Here is a 17,380-nt window from a genome sequence, read left to right as displayed (position 1 = left end):
AGCGTTTGGGTTAAAAACATCAAGTATGTGGAGTAATTAATATGATTTAAATCGTGACATGGTGCTGTGGCCTATATGTCGATTGTTCTTGTTGGCTTGTGATTTGAATTTCCAGGTCATTTCGAGTACACCATAAAATTAATAGTTACTTTTACACACATCATGCTCACCATTCAGTATGAGATATTATTACTTGCTCTGGTTGGACGGTTGAGATACTCTAATGGCAAATGTCTGCTGTTTGAACAGGAAAAAATAAATGTTGCGCAGTATTCTTTGTTGTTGAATGTGCTGTTTCCTATCGCTGCTATAGCTGTTCATTTGCTCTTAGTCGCCTTGTGCCTCTGTCCGTGGTCCTGAACCCGCTTTTCTTTACATTCACATCCTACTGGTAATTCGTCTTTCTTCACACATAAATGTGAATAGATTCTACAATCTATTTTCAAGAAAGCCTTTATTTGATGGTTTCAAGCGCTTCTGTGGTTTAAAAAAAAATAACAATAATGCTTCAAACTTCCCAGCGTGGTTATATTTGATGCAGTATGCAGTTATGAGAAATGTCCACATGGGGACACTGCAGACCATCACATTTGGACGCTGTCTTTGGTGGTTTCGGGCTCCTCCCAGAATCAGCGGATGATGTTTCTGTGGGCTTTGTTACAAAGAGAGATCGTGCGACAGAGAAGCTGTCCTGTTTGCTCGTGAAAATGCGGAGATATTTAATTGGAATATTTTTTCCACGATCTTGATATCGCAGCTGCTGTCACATCTGCCTATTGCTCAGATTTGTCTCACGTTCCTTCTCTTTGTTTGGAATTATGCATTTATCACGTAGGACGAGCTCTGTGTGGATCTATCTCTTGTTCGTGCTGCTGGATTGTTACTGGGAAGCGGTGTCTGGGCAGCTCTCTTACTCCGTCGCAGAGGAGGTAAATGTGGGGACTGTTGTCGGAAATATCGCTAAAGATCTTAACATCAATGTCCAGGATTTGGAGTCCCGCATGTTTCAGATCGTTGCAGGATCAAAGACTAAATATTTCGAGGTAAATCTAAAGACTGGTGTCCTCTACGTTAATGAGAGGATAGACCGAGAGGAACTCTGCGGCACTGAACAAAAATGTTCGCTGAACGTAGAAGCTGTTATTAACAATCCTTTGAAACTGTACCGGATTGAAATAATAGTATTAGATGTTAATGATAATTCCCCATTGTTTATCAGCGCGTCACAGGTAATCAACATTAGTGAGAGCACAGCAGCCGGAGCTAAATTTCCATTGAAACGAGCTCATGACGCAGATGTAGGTAAAAATACTGTAAATATCTACAAGCTAAGTCAAAACGAACACTTCTCCTTGGCAACGCTTAAAGGAGAGACAGTAACTCCCGAATTAGTACTTCAGAAAGTTTTAGACAGAGAAAAACAGTCTGTAATTAGACTCACGCTGACTGCCATTGATGGAGGAATCCCTGCTAAAACAGGCAGTATGTTCATTGTAGTCAATGTTCTGGATAGTAATGATAATCCTCCTGTATTCAGTCAAACACTGTATAAAGCAGCTGTGTATGAAAACGTTCAGATCGGTACATCAATAATCACATTAAATGCTACTGATTTGGATATAGGCCACAACGGAGAGATATTGTACTCCTTTATTGAAATAGACCAGGGGAAACACAGTGACCAGTTTGCTATAGATGAAAAAACTGGGACTGTAACAAACAAAATGAGCATTGACTTTGAACAGAATAATGCTTTTGAGATTCGAGTTCAAGCCAGTGATGGAGCTTCTTCTCCTCTCACTTCACATGCTAAATTATTGATTGAAGTTTTAGACGTAAATGACAATGCTCCTGAAATCTCAGTGACATCATTGTTAAACACCGTGAAAGAGGACGCGTCCATTGGCACAGCTATTGCGCTCGTGTCAGTGTTTGATAAAGACGGAGGTAAAAATGGGATGGTGAACTGTAAAATTTCAAATAATGTTCCCTTCAAACTAGAGTCAAACTATAAGAACTACTATTCGTTAGTGGTGGACGGTCCTCTCGACAGAGAAAGCACACCTCAATACAACATCAGCATCACTGCTGCTGACGAAGGGAGCCCACCTCTCTCCAGCACGAGCGTTATTACTGTGCACGTCTCAGATGTAAATGACAACAAACCTCTATTCACAGAAAATATAGTCAGTGTCTATGTGAAAGAAAACAGTCCAGTAGGAGCAGTAATAAAAACAGTTTCAGCAATTGATGCTGACATTGATCAAAATGGTCAGGTGAGATATTCATTTTTAAACGACAACAGTAATTCACTTCCTCTCTCGACAATGGTAAACATCAACTCAGAGACAGGAGATATAGTCAGTCTGCAGTCATTTAACTTTGAGGAGGTAAAAACGTTTCAGTTTAAAGTTCAGGCCACAGACTCTGGTGTTCCTCCGCTCAGCAGCAACGTGACTGTCAATGTTTTTATCCTGGATGAGAATGACAACAGTCCCTCGGTTCTCGCGCCCTATTCTGAACACGGCTCCGTTAACAGTGAGAGCATCCCCTACTCTGCTGAAGCGGGATACTTTGTGGCAAAGATCAGGGCTGTAGACGCAGACTCTGGATACAATGCGCTGCTTTCTTATCACCTCTCTGAACCCAAAGGAAACAACCTGTTCAGGATCGGAACCAGCACGGGGGAAATCAGGACTAAGAGGAGAATGAGTGACAATGACCTGAAAACTCACCCCTTGGTGGTCTTGGTCTCTGATAACGGAGAACCCTCCCTGTCAGCTACTGTGTCTATTGAGGTGGTGGTGGTTGAGAGCACAGCTGACATCCAGACTCAGTTCAGACATGTGCCCATAAAGGAGGACAGCTTCTCTGCTTTAAACCTCTATCTGCTCATCGCCATTGCGTCGGTCTCAGTGATTTTTCTACTGAGTCTCATCAGTTTAATAGCTGTCAAATGTCACAGGACAGACAGCAGTTTCAGCAGGTACGGGGCCCCAATGATCACCACCCACCCTGACGGGAGCTGGTCTTACTCTAAAGCTACTCAGCAGTATGACGTCTGCTTCAGCTCAGACACGCTCAAGAGTGACGTAGTGGTTTTCCCCGCTCCGTTTCCGCCTGTAGATGGGGAGCTGATCAGTATTAATGGAGGAGACACTTTTACCAGGACTCAGACTTTACCTACTAAAGAAAAGGTAAGGGAATATAAATAAACAAGTTGGTTATCTTCTTATAGTCGTCATGACAGGTCCTTGAAGCATTTTTTCCATCTCTATTTGTTCTTTTCTGAGTTGACCCCAGGTTTCACTCTGTGTATTTGCATTCACATATGTTTGTCACCCAAATGTGCATTTCAATATAGGCATTATATTTTCTTGATCAGAAAACCTAAAATCTCTTACGGCATTGAATTTATTTTAAGAAACTTTAAATGGAAAACCAAACAATGAAAATAAGCTGTGTGTCTTAGGTAATCAGGGTCAAACAGTTCTTAAATTCTTCTTTATTCAGATAAAGCAATGCATACTCACTATTCATGTAAGAATTATTTTCTGGTGCTGTGGTCAAGTTTTGGATTTAAATGGAAATCTAGTGACAATAAATATAGAGACCTACTTGTAACATTCTGCATGCTTGCTGACATTTTGTTGTCATACTTATTATTCAGTCTAAATATTGTTGCACTGTTTAATGTGGAATGCGTGGAAAATGTTTTTGTTTTCAATGCGCTGCTGGACAGATTAATTTCTACTATCTCTAAAGAAACGTAACTCCTAGTTTTTAATTCGATACTTTTCGTCTTATTGTATGCCCAAGTTACCTTTACCTGTGTGTTGACCAAAATGCATCTGCGTCATACTGCTTTGTCCATGGTTTTTAAATATATGGCGAATATGTCATGGTATGAGGGCATGACAGTACACACAGCAGTGAAGCAGCTACCATTTGTGTTGTTTACACTCTGACAAAAGTAACCTCAGTTCTCGTAAATGTATACAAAGGTCTGCGTTTTGTCTGATTATTGTATGCATTTGTAGTTATATCATACAGCCAGGAGGTGACACTAGAGACCATAGAACCGCCACCAGGTTGCTGGGCTGTAGCTGGACCCTCCCACATTCAAAGGATCATCGTTTTGTCAGTGCTTTGTTAGACTGAGACGCAGCGCGACTGGCGATGTATACGGAGATTACACTGCGCGTATGTTGACCTTTCAAATGATCGTTTGGCTTTAATACGTGAACGGTGTGGATCTATGCTTTGCTGTTGCTGTACGGAATTATGCTGCTGCCGGGACGAAAAACCTGTATTGGGATATATCTCGTGCTTGTTGTCTTGGAGTATAACTGGGGAGCGGTATCCGGGCAGCTCTCCTATTCCGTCTCAGAAGAGGTAAACGTGGGGACTTCTGTTGGTAATCTCGCCAAGGATCTAAATCTTAATATACATGATTTGGAGTCACGTATGTTTCAGATCGTTACTGGATCAAGGCGAAAGTATTTCGACGTAAATTTGAAGTCAGGTTTTCTCTACGTCAGTGAAAGAATAGACAGAGAAGAGCTGTGTGCGAAGGCTGCAAAATGTACAATAAACGTAGAAGCTGTAATAAATAATCCACTGAAACTTTACCGCATTGAAGTTAATATTCTCGATGTAAATGATAATCCGCCCTCTTTCAGTACCAAATCACAAACTATCGACATAGCAGAGAGCGTATTACCGGGAGCTACATTCCCTGTGCTGTCAGCCTATGATGCCGATGTGGGGAAAAATAATGTTAACACATACAAACTAAATCCTAATGAATATTTTTCATTAGTGGTGCACAAAGGAGAGAATGTGGCTGCCGAGTTAGTCCTTCAAAAATCATTAGACAGAGAAAAACAGGCTTTAATTAAACTCACACTGACCGCTGTAGATGGAGGAACACCTCCAAAATCTAGCACATCAGAAATATTAATTAATGTTTTAGATAATAATGATAACATTCCGGCTTTTACCAAAACACTGTATAAAACTAGTATTAAGGAAAATGCGCCACTTGGCACAACAGTAATGACAGTGACTGCAACTGACGCTGATGATGGTTCAAACAAAGAAATTGTGTATTTGCTAAACTCCAAAGACCAGGACCATGTCTTGGACATTTTTGAAATCGACTCTGAAACAGGAATAATAACAGTAAAAGGAAAAATTGACTTTGAAAGTAATCATGCCTTTGAAATCCGCGTGCAGGCTGCTGACAAAGGCCAGCCTCCGTTAACAGCCCAGTGTAAAGTACTGGTTGAGGTGGTGGACCTAAATGACAATGCCCCTGACATCACGGTGACGTCACTGCTCAGTTCAGTGAGAGAGGATGCTGAAATCGGTACTGCAATTGCCCTTGTTTCAGTTCTCGACAGGGATGGAGGCAAAAATGGTGAAGTTAAGTGCGAGATATTGAATGCGGTTCCCTTTAAATTAGAGACAAATTATAAAAATTATTACTCCTTAGTTATCGGTGGAAATCTCGACAGGGAATTAATTTCCAAGTATAATATCACTATCAAAGCTTCTGATGAAGGTAGCCCCCCTCTCTCCAACACCAGCTTTGTCATTATTGAGGTTTCTGATGTAAATGACAACATACCCCGATTCACAGAAACTGTAATTAATATATATGTGAAAGAAAATAGCCCAGTTGGCACGGTTTTAAAAACTGTATCTGCAACTGATGCTGACATTAATGAAAATGGTCGGGTGAGCTACACATTAGTAAGGGACAATAACAAAACGCCGCTGCCTACTATGATTAACATAAACTCAGAGACAGGAGATATAGTCAGTCTGCAGTCTTTCAACTTCGAGGAGTTAAAAACGTTTCAGTTCAAAGTTCAGGCCACAGACTCTGGTGTTCCTCCGCTCAGCAGCAACGTGACTGTCAATGTTTTTATCCTGGATGAGAATGACAACAGTCCCTCGGTTCTCGCGCCCTATTCTGAACACGGCTCCGTTAACAGTGAGAGCATCCCCTACTCTGCTGAAGCGGGATACTTTGTGGCAAAGATCAGGGCCGTAGACGCAGACTCTGGATACAATGCACTGCTTTCGTATCACCTCTCTGAACCCAAAGGAAACAACCTGTTCAGGATCGGAACCAGCACGGGGGAAATCAGGACTAAGAGGAGAATGAGTGACAATGACCTGAAAACTCACCCCTTGGTGGTCTTGGTCTCTGATAACGGAGAACCCTCCCTGTCAGCTACTGTGTCTATTGAGGTGGTGGTGGTTGAGAGCACAGCTGACATCCAGACTCAGTTCAGACATGTGCCCATAAAGGAGGACAGCTTCTCTGCTTTAAACCTCTATCTGCTGATCGCCATTGCGTCGGTCTCAGTGATTTTTCTACTGAGTCTCATCAGTTTAATAGCTGTCAAATGTCACAGGACAGACAGCAGTTTCAGCAGGTACGGGGCCCCAATGATCACCACCCACCCTGACGGGAGCTGGTCTTACTCTAAAGCTACTCAGCAGTATGACGTCTGCTTCAGCTCAGACACGCTCAAGAGTGACGTAGTGGTTTTCCCCGCTCCGTTTCCGCCCGTAGATGGAGAGTTGATCAGTATTAATGGAGGAGACACGTTTACCAGGACTCAGACTTTGCCCACTAAAGAAAAGGTAAGAACAAAATGCCGGTGAAATCATGCCTGTTTCTTGACCTACGGACGTTACTAGAACAATATCTCTTGCAATGAATGCATTAGAAATCACCGACGTTGCTGTCCTCCTGATGTTGATATAGGCCTACGCTGCATATGTTGTCACAATGTCCTGTCTTTTGGCTGCTATGTCGCTGTCCGTGGTGCTGAACGCAATGAATCAATGCAAAAACGAATCACATGTATTTTACCCACTTGTAAATAAGTATTTCAGTTTGGAAGTATATTGTATGCCAATGTGTTATATGGAATTGCTATTATTTCCCTTTCAAAAAACCAACCACCCTTTTATAGTAAAATGATGTCACCCTAATTGGCTTGATTGATTCACAGACGTCTTTAACCTTTTTATGTATCGATGAGGGCGTTTTGCAGTGAGATTTTGTGGGAGTCCCTAACATCCATCTATTAGGGAAATTTATGTTACTGCAAAGTTGATAATTTAAGATTAACTGCATCGTGTAGTATAGTATATGATGAAAGGTCTGCAAGGAAAATTATTGTCTATTAGGTTCCTAAAACATCAATTTGTAAATTCCAGGTTTAGAGACATTTCTCATCTGTGTTAGACGGGTCGCCTTGCAGTCTATGTTGAACATCCGTTAAAAACATCGGTGGTTGGATGCTTTTTAATGCAATTAAAATACGGGCTACAAACAAATATTGAAATATTTTAAGGGATCAAGCCCCTCTTGATAACTATTGAGTCCTTTTGAGTCAAGCGTCTCAGTGGGGTTGTGTATTTCAAGCTTGCTTGTGCAGTTTATCAAAGTTACCACAAAGTGACGCTCGAGACCGTGACACTGAAATGTTAAGGCTCCGCCCAGAATAAAACCAGAGTGACTGTGGGTCTTCACCACAAAGAAGCACAAGAGGAGAAGGGACGCCACGGAGGATTGTTTGTCTTAAAAAAAATATGAAAGTCAAAATAATTTCGCCTAACATTTTTCCACATCTCGTTTCACGATAGCAACGCTGTTGTGGGTGTCTGCTTTGGCTTTCCTCGGTGGAATTATGTCTTTATCGACAAGCAGGAGATCTATTGTTACCTATCTGCTGCTGTTGTTATTGGACTGCTTCTTGGAAACGGCGTTTGGGCAGCTGTCTTACTCTGTCTCGGAGGAAGTAAACCCGGGAACTAACGTCGGAAATATTGCCAAGGATCTAAACATAAATGTGCAGGATTTGGAGTCCCGTCTGTTTCAGATTGTTACAGGATCTAAGAGGAAATATTTCGAGGTGAATCTAAAGACCGGATTTCTGTATGTCAACGAGAGGATAGACCGAGAGGAGCTTTGCACAGATGAACCTAAATGCACTGTAAGCGTAGAGGCAGTGATAAATAACCCTTTAAAGCTTTACCGCATCGAGGTAGAAATTAAAGATGTGAATGACCATTCCCCGTCTTTTAACACAAAGAGACAAATACTGGACATTGCAGAGAACACTTTGCCGGGATTCAGATTCGCATTATCTGAGGCAACCGACAGCGATGTGGGGAAAAATGGTGTTAGTGCGTATAAGCTTAGCCCAAATGAATACTTCAGTCTGGCAACGCACAAGAGAGGGGAGGATATATCTCCAGAGTTAGTGCTGCAGAAAGCCTTGGACAGGGAGAAAAAGCCAACACTACAGCTCCTATTAACTGCGGTAGACGGGGGATCTCCCCCAAATTCGGGCACATCAGAAATTGAAATAAATATACTAGATATCAATGACAATGCACCAATATTCGACAGCACCCTCTACAAAGTTAAAACTTTTGAAAATATTCCGATTGGTACGACGATCTTTGCTTTAAATGCAACTGACACCGACGATGGTCCGAACAGTGAAATAGTATACTCTCTGCGCAACAAGGATCAGGACCATATTCTAGATATCTTTCAAATTGATCCTGACACCGGGATCATTTCAGTTAAAGGCAAAATCGACTATGAAGAAAGAAAAGCTTTTGAGATCCGGGCCGAGGCAAGGGACAAAGGCCAGCCTCCTATGTCAGCTCATAGTAAAGTGCTGGTGGAAGTAATAGATGTAAATGACAATGCGCCTGAAATCACCGTGACGTCACTTCTCAACACAGTGAATGAAGACGCTGGTATAGGCACGGCTATAGCACTTGTTTCCGTTCTGGACAAAGACAGTGGAAAAAACGGAGAAGTAAAATGTGAGATTTTAAACACAGTGCCGTTCAAATTAGAGTCAAATTACAAAAATTATTTTTCATTAGTGGTCGATGGCCAACTAGACAGAGAGGTAACTCCTCACTACAATGTGACAATTTCAGCTATAGATGAAGGGAGCCCTCCTCTTTCAAATACCAGTGTCATTACTGTCCACGTTTCTGATGTAAATGACAATGCCCCGTATTTCCCAGAACCTGTAATAAACGTGTACGTGAAAGAAAATGGCAGGGTAGGAACAGTGATTAAAACAGTGACTGCAACCGATGCTGACGCCGGCAACAATGGTCAGGTGAGCTACTCGTTTTTCGACAGTAATAGTAAATCTCTGCCCCTTCCAACAATGATAAACATCAACTCAGAAACAGGAGATATAGTCAGTCTACAGTCATTTAACTTCGAGGAGTTAAAAACGTTTCAGTTCAAAGTTCAGGCCACAGACTCTGGTGTTCCTCCGCTCAGCAGCAACGTGACTGTCAATGTTTTTATCCTGGATGAGAATGACAACAGTCCCTCGGTTCTAGCGCCCTATTCTGAACACGGCTCCGTTAACAGTGAGAGCATCCCCTACTCTGCTGAAGCGGGATACTTTGTGGCAAAGATCAGGGCTGTAGACGCAGACTCTGGATACAATGCGCTGCTTTCTTATCACCTCTCTGAGCCCAAAGGAAACAACCTGTTCAGGATCGGAACCAGCACGGGGGAAATCAGGACTAAGAGGAGAATGAGTGACAATGACCTGAAAACTCACCCCTTGGTGGTCTTGGTCTCTGATAACGGAGAACCCTCCCTGTCAGCTACTGTGTCTATTGCGGTGGTGGTGGTTGAGAGCACAGCTGACATCCAGACTCAGTTCAGACATGTGCCCATAAAGGAGGACAGCTTCTCTGCTTTAAACCTCTATCTGCTGATCGCCATTGCGTCGGTCTCAGTGATTTTTCTACTGAGTCTCATCAGTTTAATAGCTGTCAAATGCCACAGGACAGACAGCAGTTTCAGCAGGTACGGGGCCCCAATGATCACCACCCACCCTGACGGGAGCTGGTCTTACTCTAAAGCTACTCAGCAGTATGACGTCTGCTTCAGCTCAGACACGCTCAAGAGCGACGTAGTGGTTTTCCCCGCTCCGTTTCCGCCTGTAGATGGAGAGTTGATCAGTATTAATGGAGGAGACACTTTTACCAGGACTCAGACTTTACCCAGTAAAGAAAAGGTGAGTTGAATCAATGAATTTAATTGTACTATGTTTTGCAAATCTGCGTTCCATATTCAAGTTTTAAGTCTTAAAACATTTAATATAGGAATAATAGTTTTTTAACCTACATACATGTAATCACGATATGCAGTGATAATGACATAGTCTTATGATTTCGAGAGTGCTGGTAACTCGGGATTTGTTGCTGTCTGTACGTCCCCTGTCATTCTTTTCAGCCACGTAAAACGGGTGCACAATGCTTTGCTGTTGCTTTGACTGGAAAGTTTGCAGGCGTATTAAAAGTGCGAACTTGGCGAAGGTTTAAAAAACTATTTCAGTGCAACAGAACTGCAATCCTACCACTGGGTTTTATGGTATCATCTGTGGTCACTTGAGCAAATTAGATGAAATGCAGCCGAACTGCACCAAGACGCTGTCCATGGTGCTGAAAACATCTCGTTCTTGCTTTGTTCTTTTAATAACTCGGGTGCTGTCCATGGTCCTAGTGCTTTTGCACGGTATATTATGTCTTGTTCAGTTCCTCGTGTTAAGTAACTGAATACAAACAAAATAGATATACAATTATATTAGATATTATGTTCAAGAATATCAAGAATGATTAACCAAACTGCAAAAACAGCTCAATTGTTTGTTATGAACGGTCTTCCAAAATCAGATTATTCTTCATCATGGATATTTTTTTTGGTGTATTGCTATATACAAAAGTGTCAGGAGATGTCGCTAGAGACCATGCGATAAACCATGTGTTTAGTGTTGAGAAACTCCTCCTCCATCCATGACGGAACACATAAACGTCATCATCTGGCAGTGCTTTGTGGAGATAGCGTACAGTCGAGTGAAGTCCTAAGGAGAGGCGATCGTAACCCAGAATGGATATATAAAACATATTTGTTTTCCAGTGGTCGTGGATCGGCCAAAAGGAAAAGAAAACAGGATTTGTTGTTTTTGTCTGACCAACGATGGCTGCTCGGGAGCATTGGGATAATATTGGTCGTCTGTTTTTCACTCTGCTTTGTCTCTGCGACTGGTCCGTGGCTCAGATATCCTATACCATTTCGGAGGAGGTGGACAAAGGGACGGCAGTGGGAAATCTAGCTAAGGATTTAAATCTCAATGTTCAGCGACTGGAATCCACGGGCCTTCAGATCGACTCTAAGTATAGCAAACGATATTTTGACATAAATCATGAAACTGGCGTACTATTCGTAAGCGACAGAATAGACCGGGAGGAGCTTTGTCCTAATGTAGTAAAGTGCTCTTTGAATGTAGAGGCCATACTGAGTAACCCTCGCAGCCTCCATCGAATTGAAGTTGTGGTTAATGACATTAATGACAATGCGCCGTCTTTTCTAGAGGAAATAACCACAATAGACATGTCGGAAATGTCATATATTGGCGAAAGACATCCTCTACCGATAGCTCATGACGCAGATGTAGGGGCCAACTCATTGAAGACTTACAAATTAAACGCGAATGAATATTTTTCTTTGGATATACAGGACACTGGTGACCAGAGTGTGTCGGCAGAGTTAGTGCTGCAAAAGGCATTAGATCGAGAAAAACAGGATGTTATTGAACTCACGCTAACTGCAATAGATGGTGGGAAACCTCAAAAAACGGGGACGCTGCACATAAAAGTTAATGTACTGGACGTAAATGATAATTCACCCGTGTTCAGTAAATCTCTCTACAAGGTTCAAGTGGTTGAAAATACAAATATTGGTACAGCGTTATTAACACTGACAGCCACTGATTTAGACGGCGGGGTAAACGGCCAACTTGTTTACTCTATTACAGAAAGGGGTCGTTTAAACCCTGTCGACAAATTTGCCCTGGATGAAAATACTGGAGAAATTACAGTAAACGGAAATATTGATTATGAGGAAAACCAAGCATATGAGATTCGTGTTCAAGCACGAGATAAGGGCAACCCTCCCCGCAGTGCTCATTGCAAGGTTTTATTTGAAGTCCTTGATGTCAATGATAATGCTCCAGAAATCTCTGTGTCATCACTCATGAGTCCAGTAAAAGAAGACGCTGAAATAGGCACGGCTGTCGCTATGGTGACTATCACTGATAAAGACGGAGGGAAGAATGGTCAAACGAACTGTAAGTTAACAGGTCCCGTGCCATTCAAGTTAAAATCAAACTATAAAAATTATTATTCATTGGTGGTGGACGGGCCTCTTGACAGAGAGACTGTTTCCCATTATAATGTATCGATTATAGCAACAGACGAAGGAACTCCTTCTCTGTCCAGCACAAGCATTATTACTGTTCATGTCTCTGATGTCAATGACAACCCTCCTAGATTCCAGGATGCGTATATTAATATTTATGTGAAAGAAAACAACCCGATAGGAACTACAATGTATTCACTGACGACGACAGATTTAGACTTGAATGAAAACGCAAAATCAACGTATCAGTTAATCAGTAGTTCTCCAATAGGCTCGATGGTTAACATCAACTCAGAGACAGGAGATATAGTCAGCCTGCAGTCATTTAACTTCGAGGAGTTAAAAACCTTTCAGTTTAAAGTTCAGGCCACAGACTCTGGTGTTCCTCCGCTCAGCAGCAACGTGACTGTCAATGTTTTTATCCTGGATGAGAATGACAACAGTCCCTCGGTTCTCGCGCCCTATTCTGAACACGGCTCCGTTAACAGTGAGAGCATCCCCTACTCTGCTGAAGCGGGATACTTTGTGGCAAAGATCAGGGCTGTAGACGCAGACTCTGGATACAATGCGCTGCTTTCTTATCACCTCTCTGAGCCCAAAGGAAACAACCTGTTCAGGATCGGAACCAGCACGGGGGAAATCAGGACTAAGAGGAGAATGAGTGACAATGACCTGAAAACTCACCCCTTGGTGGTCTTGGTCTCTGATAACGGAGAACCCTCCCTGTCAGCTACTGTGTCTATTGAGGTGGTGGTGGTTGAGAGCACAGCTGACATCCAGACTCAGTTCAGACATGTGCCCATAAAGGAGGACAGCTTCTCTGCTTTAAACCTCTATCTGCTGATCGCCATTGCGTCGGTCTCAGTGATTTTTCTACTGAGTCTCATCAGTTTAATAGCTGTCAAATGCCACAGGACAGACAGCAGTTTCAGCAGGTACGGGGCCCCAATGATCACCACCCACCCTGACGGGAGCTGGTCTTACTCTAAAGCTACTCAGCAGTATGACGTCTGCTTCAGCTCAGACACGCTCAAGAGTGACGTAGTGGTTTTCCCCGCTCCGTTTCCGCCTGTAGATGGGGAGCTGATCAGTATTAATGGAGGAGACACTTTTACCAGGACTCAGACTTTACCCACTAAAGAAAAGGTAAGCTGAATCAATGAATTTTATTTCATTAATTTGTGTAAATCTGTACGCCACGTGCAAGTTTTAAGTCTTGAAACATTTAGGTTACGAATAACTGTCTCGTATATAATCACGATATGCAGTGATAATTACATAGTCTTATGATTTTGAGAGTGCTGGTAACTCAGAATTTGTTGCTGTCTGTACGTCCCCAGTTATTCTTTTCTGTCACGAAAAACTGATGCTCAATTGTTTGATGCTGCTTTGAGCGTACAGTTGGAAGGTGTAAAGTGAGGACTTGGTGATGGGTTAAAAACTATTAAAGTGCAATAGAAAAGAACCCTTGCCCCTGACTCTTATGGTATCATCGGCGGCCACTGCAGTAAAGTATATGAAATGCAGCCGGACTGCACCAAGCCGCTGTCCATGGTGCTGAAAACATCTCGTTCTTGTTTCGTTCTTTTAATAACTTGGGTGCTGTCCGTGGCCCTAGTGCTTTTTGCAGGTTAGTATGTGTTCTTGTGTTGAGTAACTGAATACAGACAAAAGAGATATAAAGTATTAAATATTATGTCAGAGAATAACTAAAATGATTTACCAAACTGCAAAAACAGCTTATGGGCGTCTTCCAGAAACAAATCATTAATTGTAGTATTTTTCTTCAGCATGAATATTTTTTGATGTATTTCTTTATACAAAAGTGTCAGGAGATGTCGCTAGAGACCATGCTAAAAATCATGTGTTTAGTGTTGAGAAACTCCTCCTCCATCCATGACGGAACAGATAAACGTCATCATCGGGCAGTGCTTTGTGGAGATAGCGTACAGTCGAGTGAAGTCCTAAGGAGAGGCGATCGTAACCCAGAATGGATATATAAAACATATTTGTTTTCCAGTGGTCGTGGATCGGCCAAAAGGAAAAGAAAACAGGATTTGTTGTTTTTGTCTGACCAACGATGGCTGCTCGGGAGCATTGGGATAATATTGGTCGTCTGTTTTTCACTCTGCTTTGTCTCTGCGACTGGTCCGTGGCTCAGATATCCTATACCATTTCGGAGGAGGTGGACAAAGGGACGGCAGTGGGAAATCTAGCTAAGGATTTAAATCTCAATGTTCAGCGACTGGAATCCACGGGCCTTCAGATCGACTCTAAGTATAGCAAAAGATATTTTGACATAAATCATGAAACTGGCGTACTATTCGTAAGCGACAGAATAGACCGGGAGGAGCTTTGTCCTAATGTAGTAAAGTGCTCTTTGAATGTAGAGGCCATACTGAGTAACCCTCGCAGCCTCCATCGAATTGAAGTTGTGGTTAATGACATTAATGACAATGCGCCGTCTTTCCTAGAGGAAATAACCACAATTGATATATATGAGTCTTCATACACAGGGGAACGGTATCCTCTACCTATAGCTCATGACGCAGATGTTGGGGCCAACTCATTGAAGACTTACAAATTAAACGTGAATGAATATTTCTCTTTAGATATACAGGACACTGGTGACCAGAGTGTGTCTGCAGAGTTAGTGCTGCAAAAGGCATTAGATCGAGAAAAACAGGATGTTATTGAACTCACGCTAACTGCAATAGATGGAGGGAAACCTCAAAAAACGGGGACGCTGCACATAAAAGTTAATGTATTGGACGTAAATGATAATTCACCCGTGTTCAGTAAATCTCTCTACAAGGTCCAAGTGGTTGAAAATACAAATATTGGTACAGCGTTATTAACACTGACAGCCACTGATTTAGACGGCGGGGTAAACGGCCAACTTGTTTACTCTATTACAGAAAGGGGTCGTTTAAACCCTGTCAACAAATTTGCCCTGGATGAAAATACTGGAGAAATTACAGTAAACGGAAATATTGATTATGAGGAAAACCAAGCATATGAGATTCGTGTTCAAGCACGAGATAAGGGCAACCCTCCCCGCAGTGCTCATTGCAAGGTTTTATTTGAAGTCATTGATGTCAATGATAATGCTCCAGAAATCTCTGTGTCATCACTCATGAGTCCAGTAAAAGAAGACGCTGAAATAGGCACGGCTGTCGCTATGGTGACTATCACTGATAAAGACGGAGGGAAGAATGGTCAAACGAACTGTAAGTTAACAGGTCCCGTGCCATTCAAGTTAAAATCCAACTATAAAAATTATTATTCATTGTTGGTGGACGGGCCACTCGACAGAGAGACTGTTTCCCATTATAATGTATCGATTATAGCAACAGACGAAGGAACTCCTTCTCTGTCCAGCACAAGCATTATTACTGTTCATGTCTCTGATGTCAATGACAACCCTCCTAGATTCCAGGATGCGTATATTAATATTTATGTGAAAGAAAACAACCCGATTGGAACTACAATGTATTCACTGACGACGACAGATTTAGACTTGAATGAAAACTCAAAATCAACGTATCAGTTAATCAGTAGTTCTCCAATAGGCTCAATGGTTAACATTAACTCGGAGACAGGAGATATAGTCAGCCTGCAGTCTTTTAACTTCGAGGAGTTAAAAACCTTTCAGTTTAAAGTTCAGGCCACAGACTCTGGTGTTCCTCCGCTCAGCAGCAACGTGACTGTCAATGTTTTTATCCTGGATGAGAATGACAACAGTCCCTCGGTTCTCGCACCCTATTCTGAACACGGCTCCGTTAACAGTGAGAGCATCCCCTACTCTGCTGAAGCGGGATACTTTGTGGCAAAGATCAGGGCTGTAGACGCAGACTCTGGATACAATGCGCTGCTTTCTTATCACCTCTCTGAGCCCAAAGGAAACAACCTGTTCAGGATCGGAACCAGCACGGGGGAAATCAGGACTAAGAGGAGAATGAGTGACAATGACCTGAAAACTCACCCCTTGGTGGTCTTGGTCTCTGATAACGGAGAACCCTCCCTGTCAGCTACTGTGTCTATTGAGGTGGTGGTGGTTGAGAGCACAGCTGACATCCAGACTCAGTTCAGACATGTGCCCATAAAGGAGGACAGCTTCTCTGCTTTAAACCTCTATCTGCTGATCGCCATTGCGTCGGTCTCAGTGATTTTTCTACTGAGTCTCATCAGTTTAATAGCTGTCAAATGTCACAGGACAGACAGCAGTTTCAGCAGGTACGGGGCCCCAATGATCACCACCCACCCTGACGGGAGCTGGTCTTACTCTAAAGCTACTCAGCAGTATGACGTCTGCTTCAGCTCAGACACGCTCAAGAGTGACGTAGTGGTTTTCCCCGCTCCGTTTCCGCCTGTAGATGGGGAGCTGATCAGTATTAATGGAGGAGACACTTTTACCAGGACTCAGACTTTACCTACTAAAGAAAAGGTACGTGTGGTTTAGTTTATTTTGCTTTACAATTTCCACTATTTTCACATTTGACCGTTTCCTCTATAACTGTGCACAAAATACAACTGGACCTGAAAACAAAGCAATCTAAGTACAAGCATCCTAGACCTCCGAAAGTGTCATAACAACGAGGTTCGCCCTTTCAATTTCAATTCATTTATTTTCAGAAGGACAGTGTTCAGCATTGCTTTCTAAAGAGGATGGGATGTGGTTGTACCCAATTGCAGCCAGGGTTGATTTACATTGGCAGTCCCCTTGACAGATGTTGGTATAGGCACAATACATTGAAAGAACAATAAAAGTAGTAATAAAATATGTTCACATGAGCATGAATGAACAAAAATGGATTCCAATAATTTACAGAATTCAGCTACCTATTTGGTAATATCTAACAGAGCACATTTTAAGCTCCCGAGATGGTAATATTTGAAAGAATCATTTCAAAATAACACCCTGAATAGAGCACTCTCCTTGGTGCTGAAACCGTTGCCCCTGTCATTTTGTGAGTTATCTGGCTGCTATAGGGTTATATTAAAATACATTTTAAAATAAGATTAATATGTTTGAATTCATGTGGGAATAACATGATTGGCTTTAATGTAATTATTATTTCTATTTCATTTTAACATTGG

General features: G+C 42.2%; 4 protein-coding genes across 4 annotated transcripts in view; all 4 read left to right on the top strand.

Annotated features, from left to right (window-relative positions):
- Positions 1–17,380, top strand: part of LOC310992220 (protocadherin alpha-8-like) — a gene marked incomplete at both ends in the record, with an annotated part of 130,723 nt that overhangs the window by 36,525 nt on the left and 76,818 nt on the right. The gene's annotated exons all lie outside the window — the stretch shown is intronic.
- On the top strand, positions 819–10,106 carry LOC310992907 (uncharacterized protein; the record flags this gene model as incomplete). The annotated part of the gene is made up of 4 exons (XM_083981138.1): positions 819–3,197; positions 5,239–5,349; positions 5,869–6,604; positions 7,672–10,106. The coding sequence occupies 4 exons, from the start codon at positions 819–821 to the stop codon at positions 10,104–10,106; spliced, it is 5,661 nt and encodes a 1,886-aa protein (XP_083837264.1).
- On the top strand, positions 11,060–13,435 carry LOC310993106 (protocadherin alpha-3-like; the record flags this gene model as incomplete). Its single annotated transcript, XM_083981406.1, has 1 exon — positions 11,060–13,435. One exon carries the CDS (start codon positions 11,060–11,062, stop codon positions 13,433–13,435), a length of 2,376 nt encoding a protein of 791 aa, XP_083837532.1.
- Positions 14,361–16,742, top strand: LOC310992906 (protocadherin alpha-3-like; the record flags this gene model as incomplete). The annotated part of the gene is made up of 1 exon (XM_083981137.1): positions 14,361–16,742. The coding sequence occupies one exon, from the start codon at positions 14,361–14,363 to the stop codon at positions 16,740–16,742; it is 2,382 nt and encodes a 793-aa protein (XP_083837263.1).

This window comes from Trachurus trachurus (genome assembly GCF_905171665.1).
Source record: "Trachurus trachurus genome assembly, chromosome: 10".
NCBI lineage: Eukaryota > Metazoa > Chordata > Actinopteri > Carangiformes > Carangidae > Trachurus > Trachurus trachurus.
The sequence above is the reverse complement of the archived record's forward strand: the minus strand, read 5'-3'. Positions and strand labels throughout refer to the sequence as shown.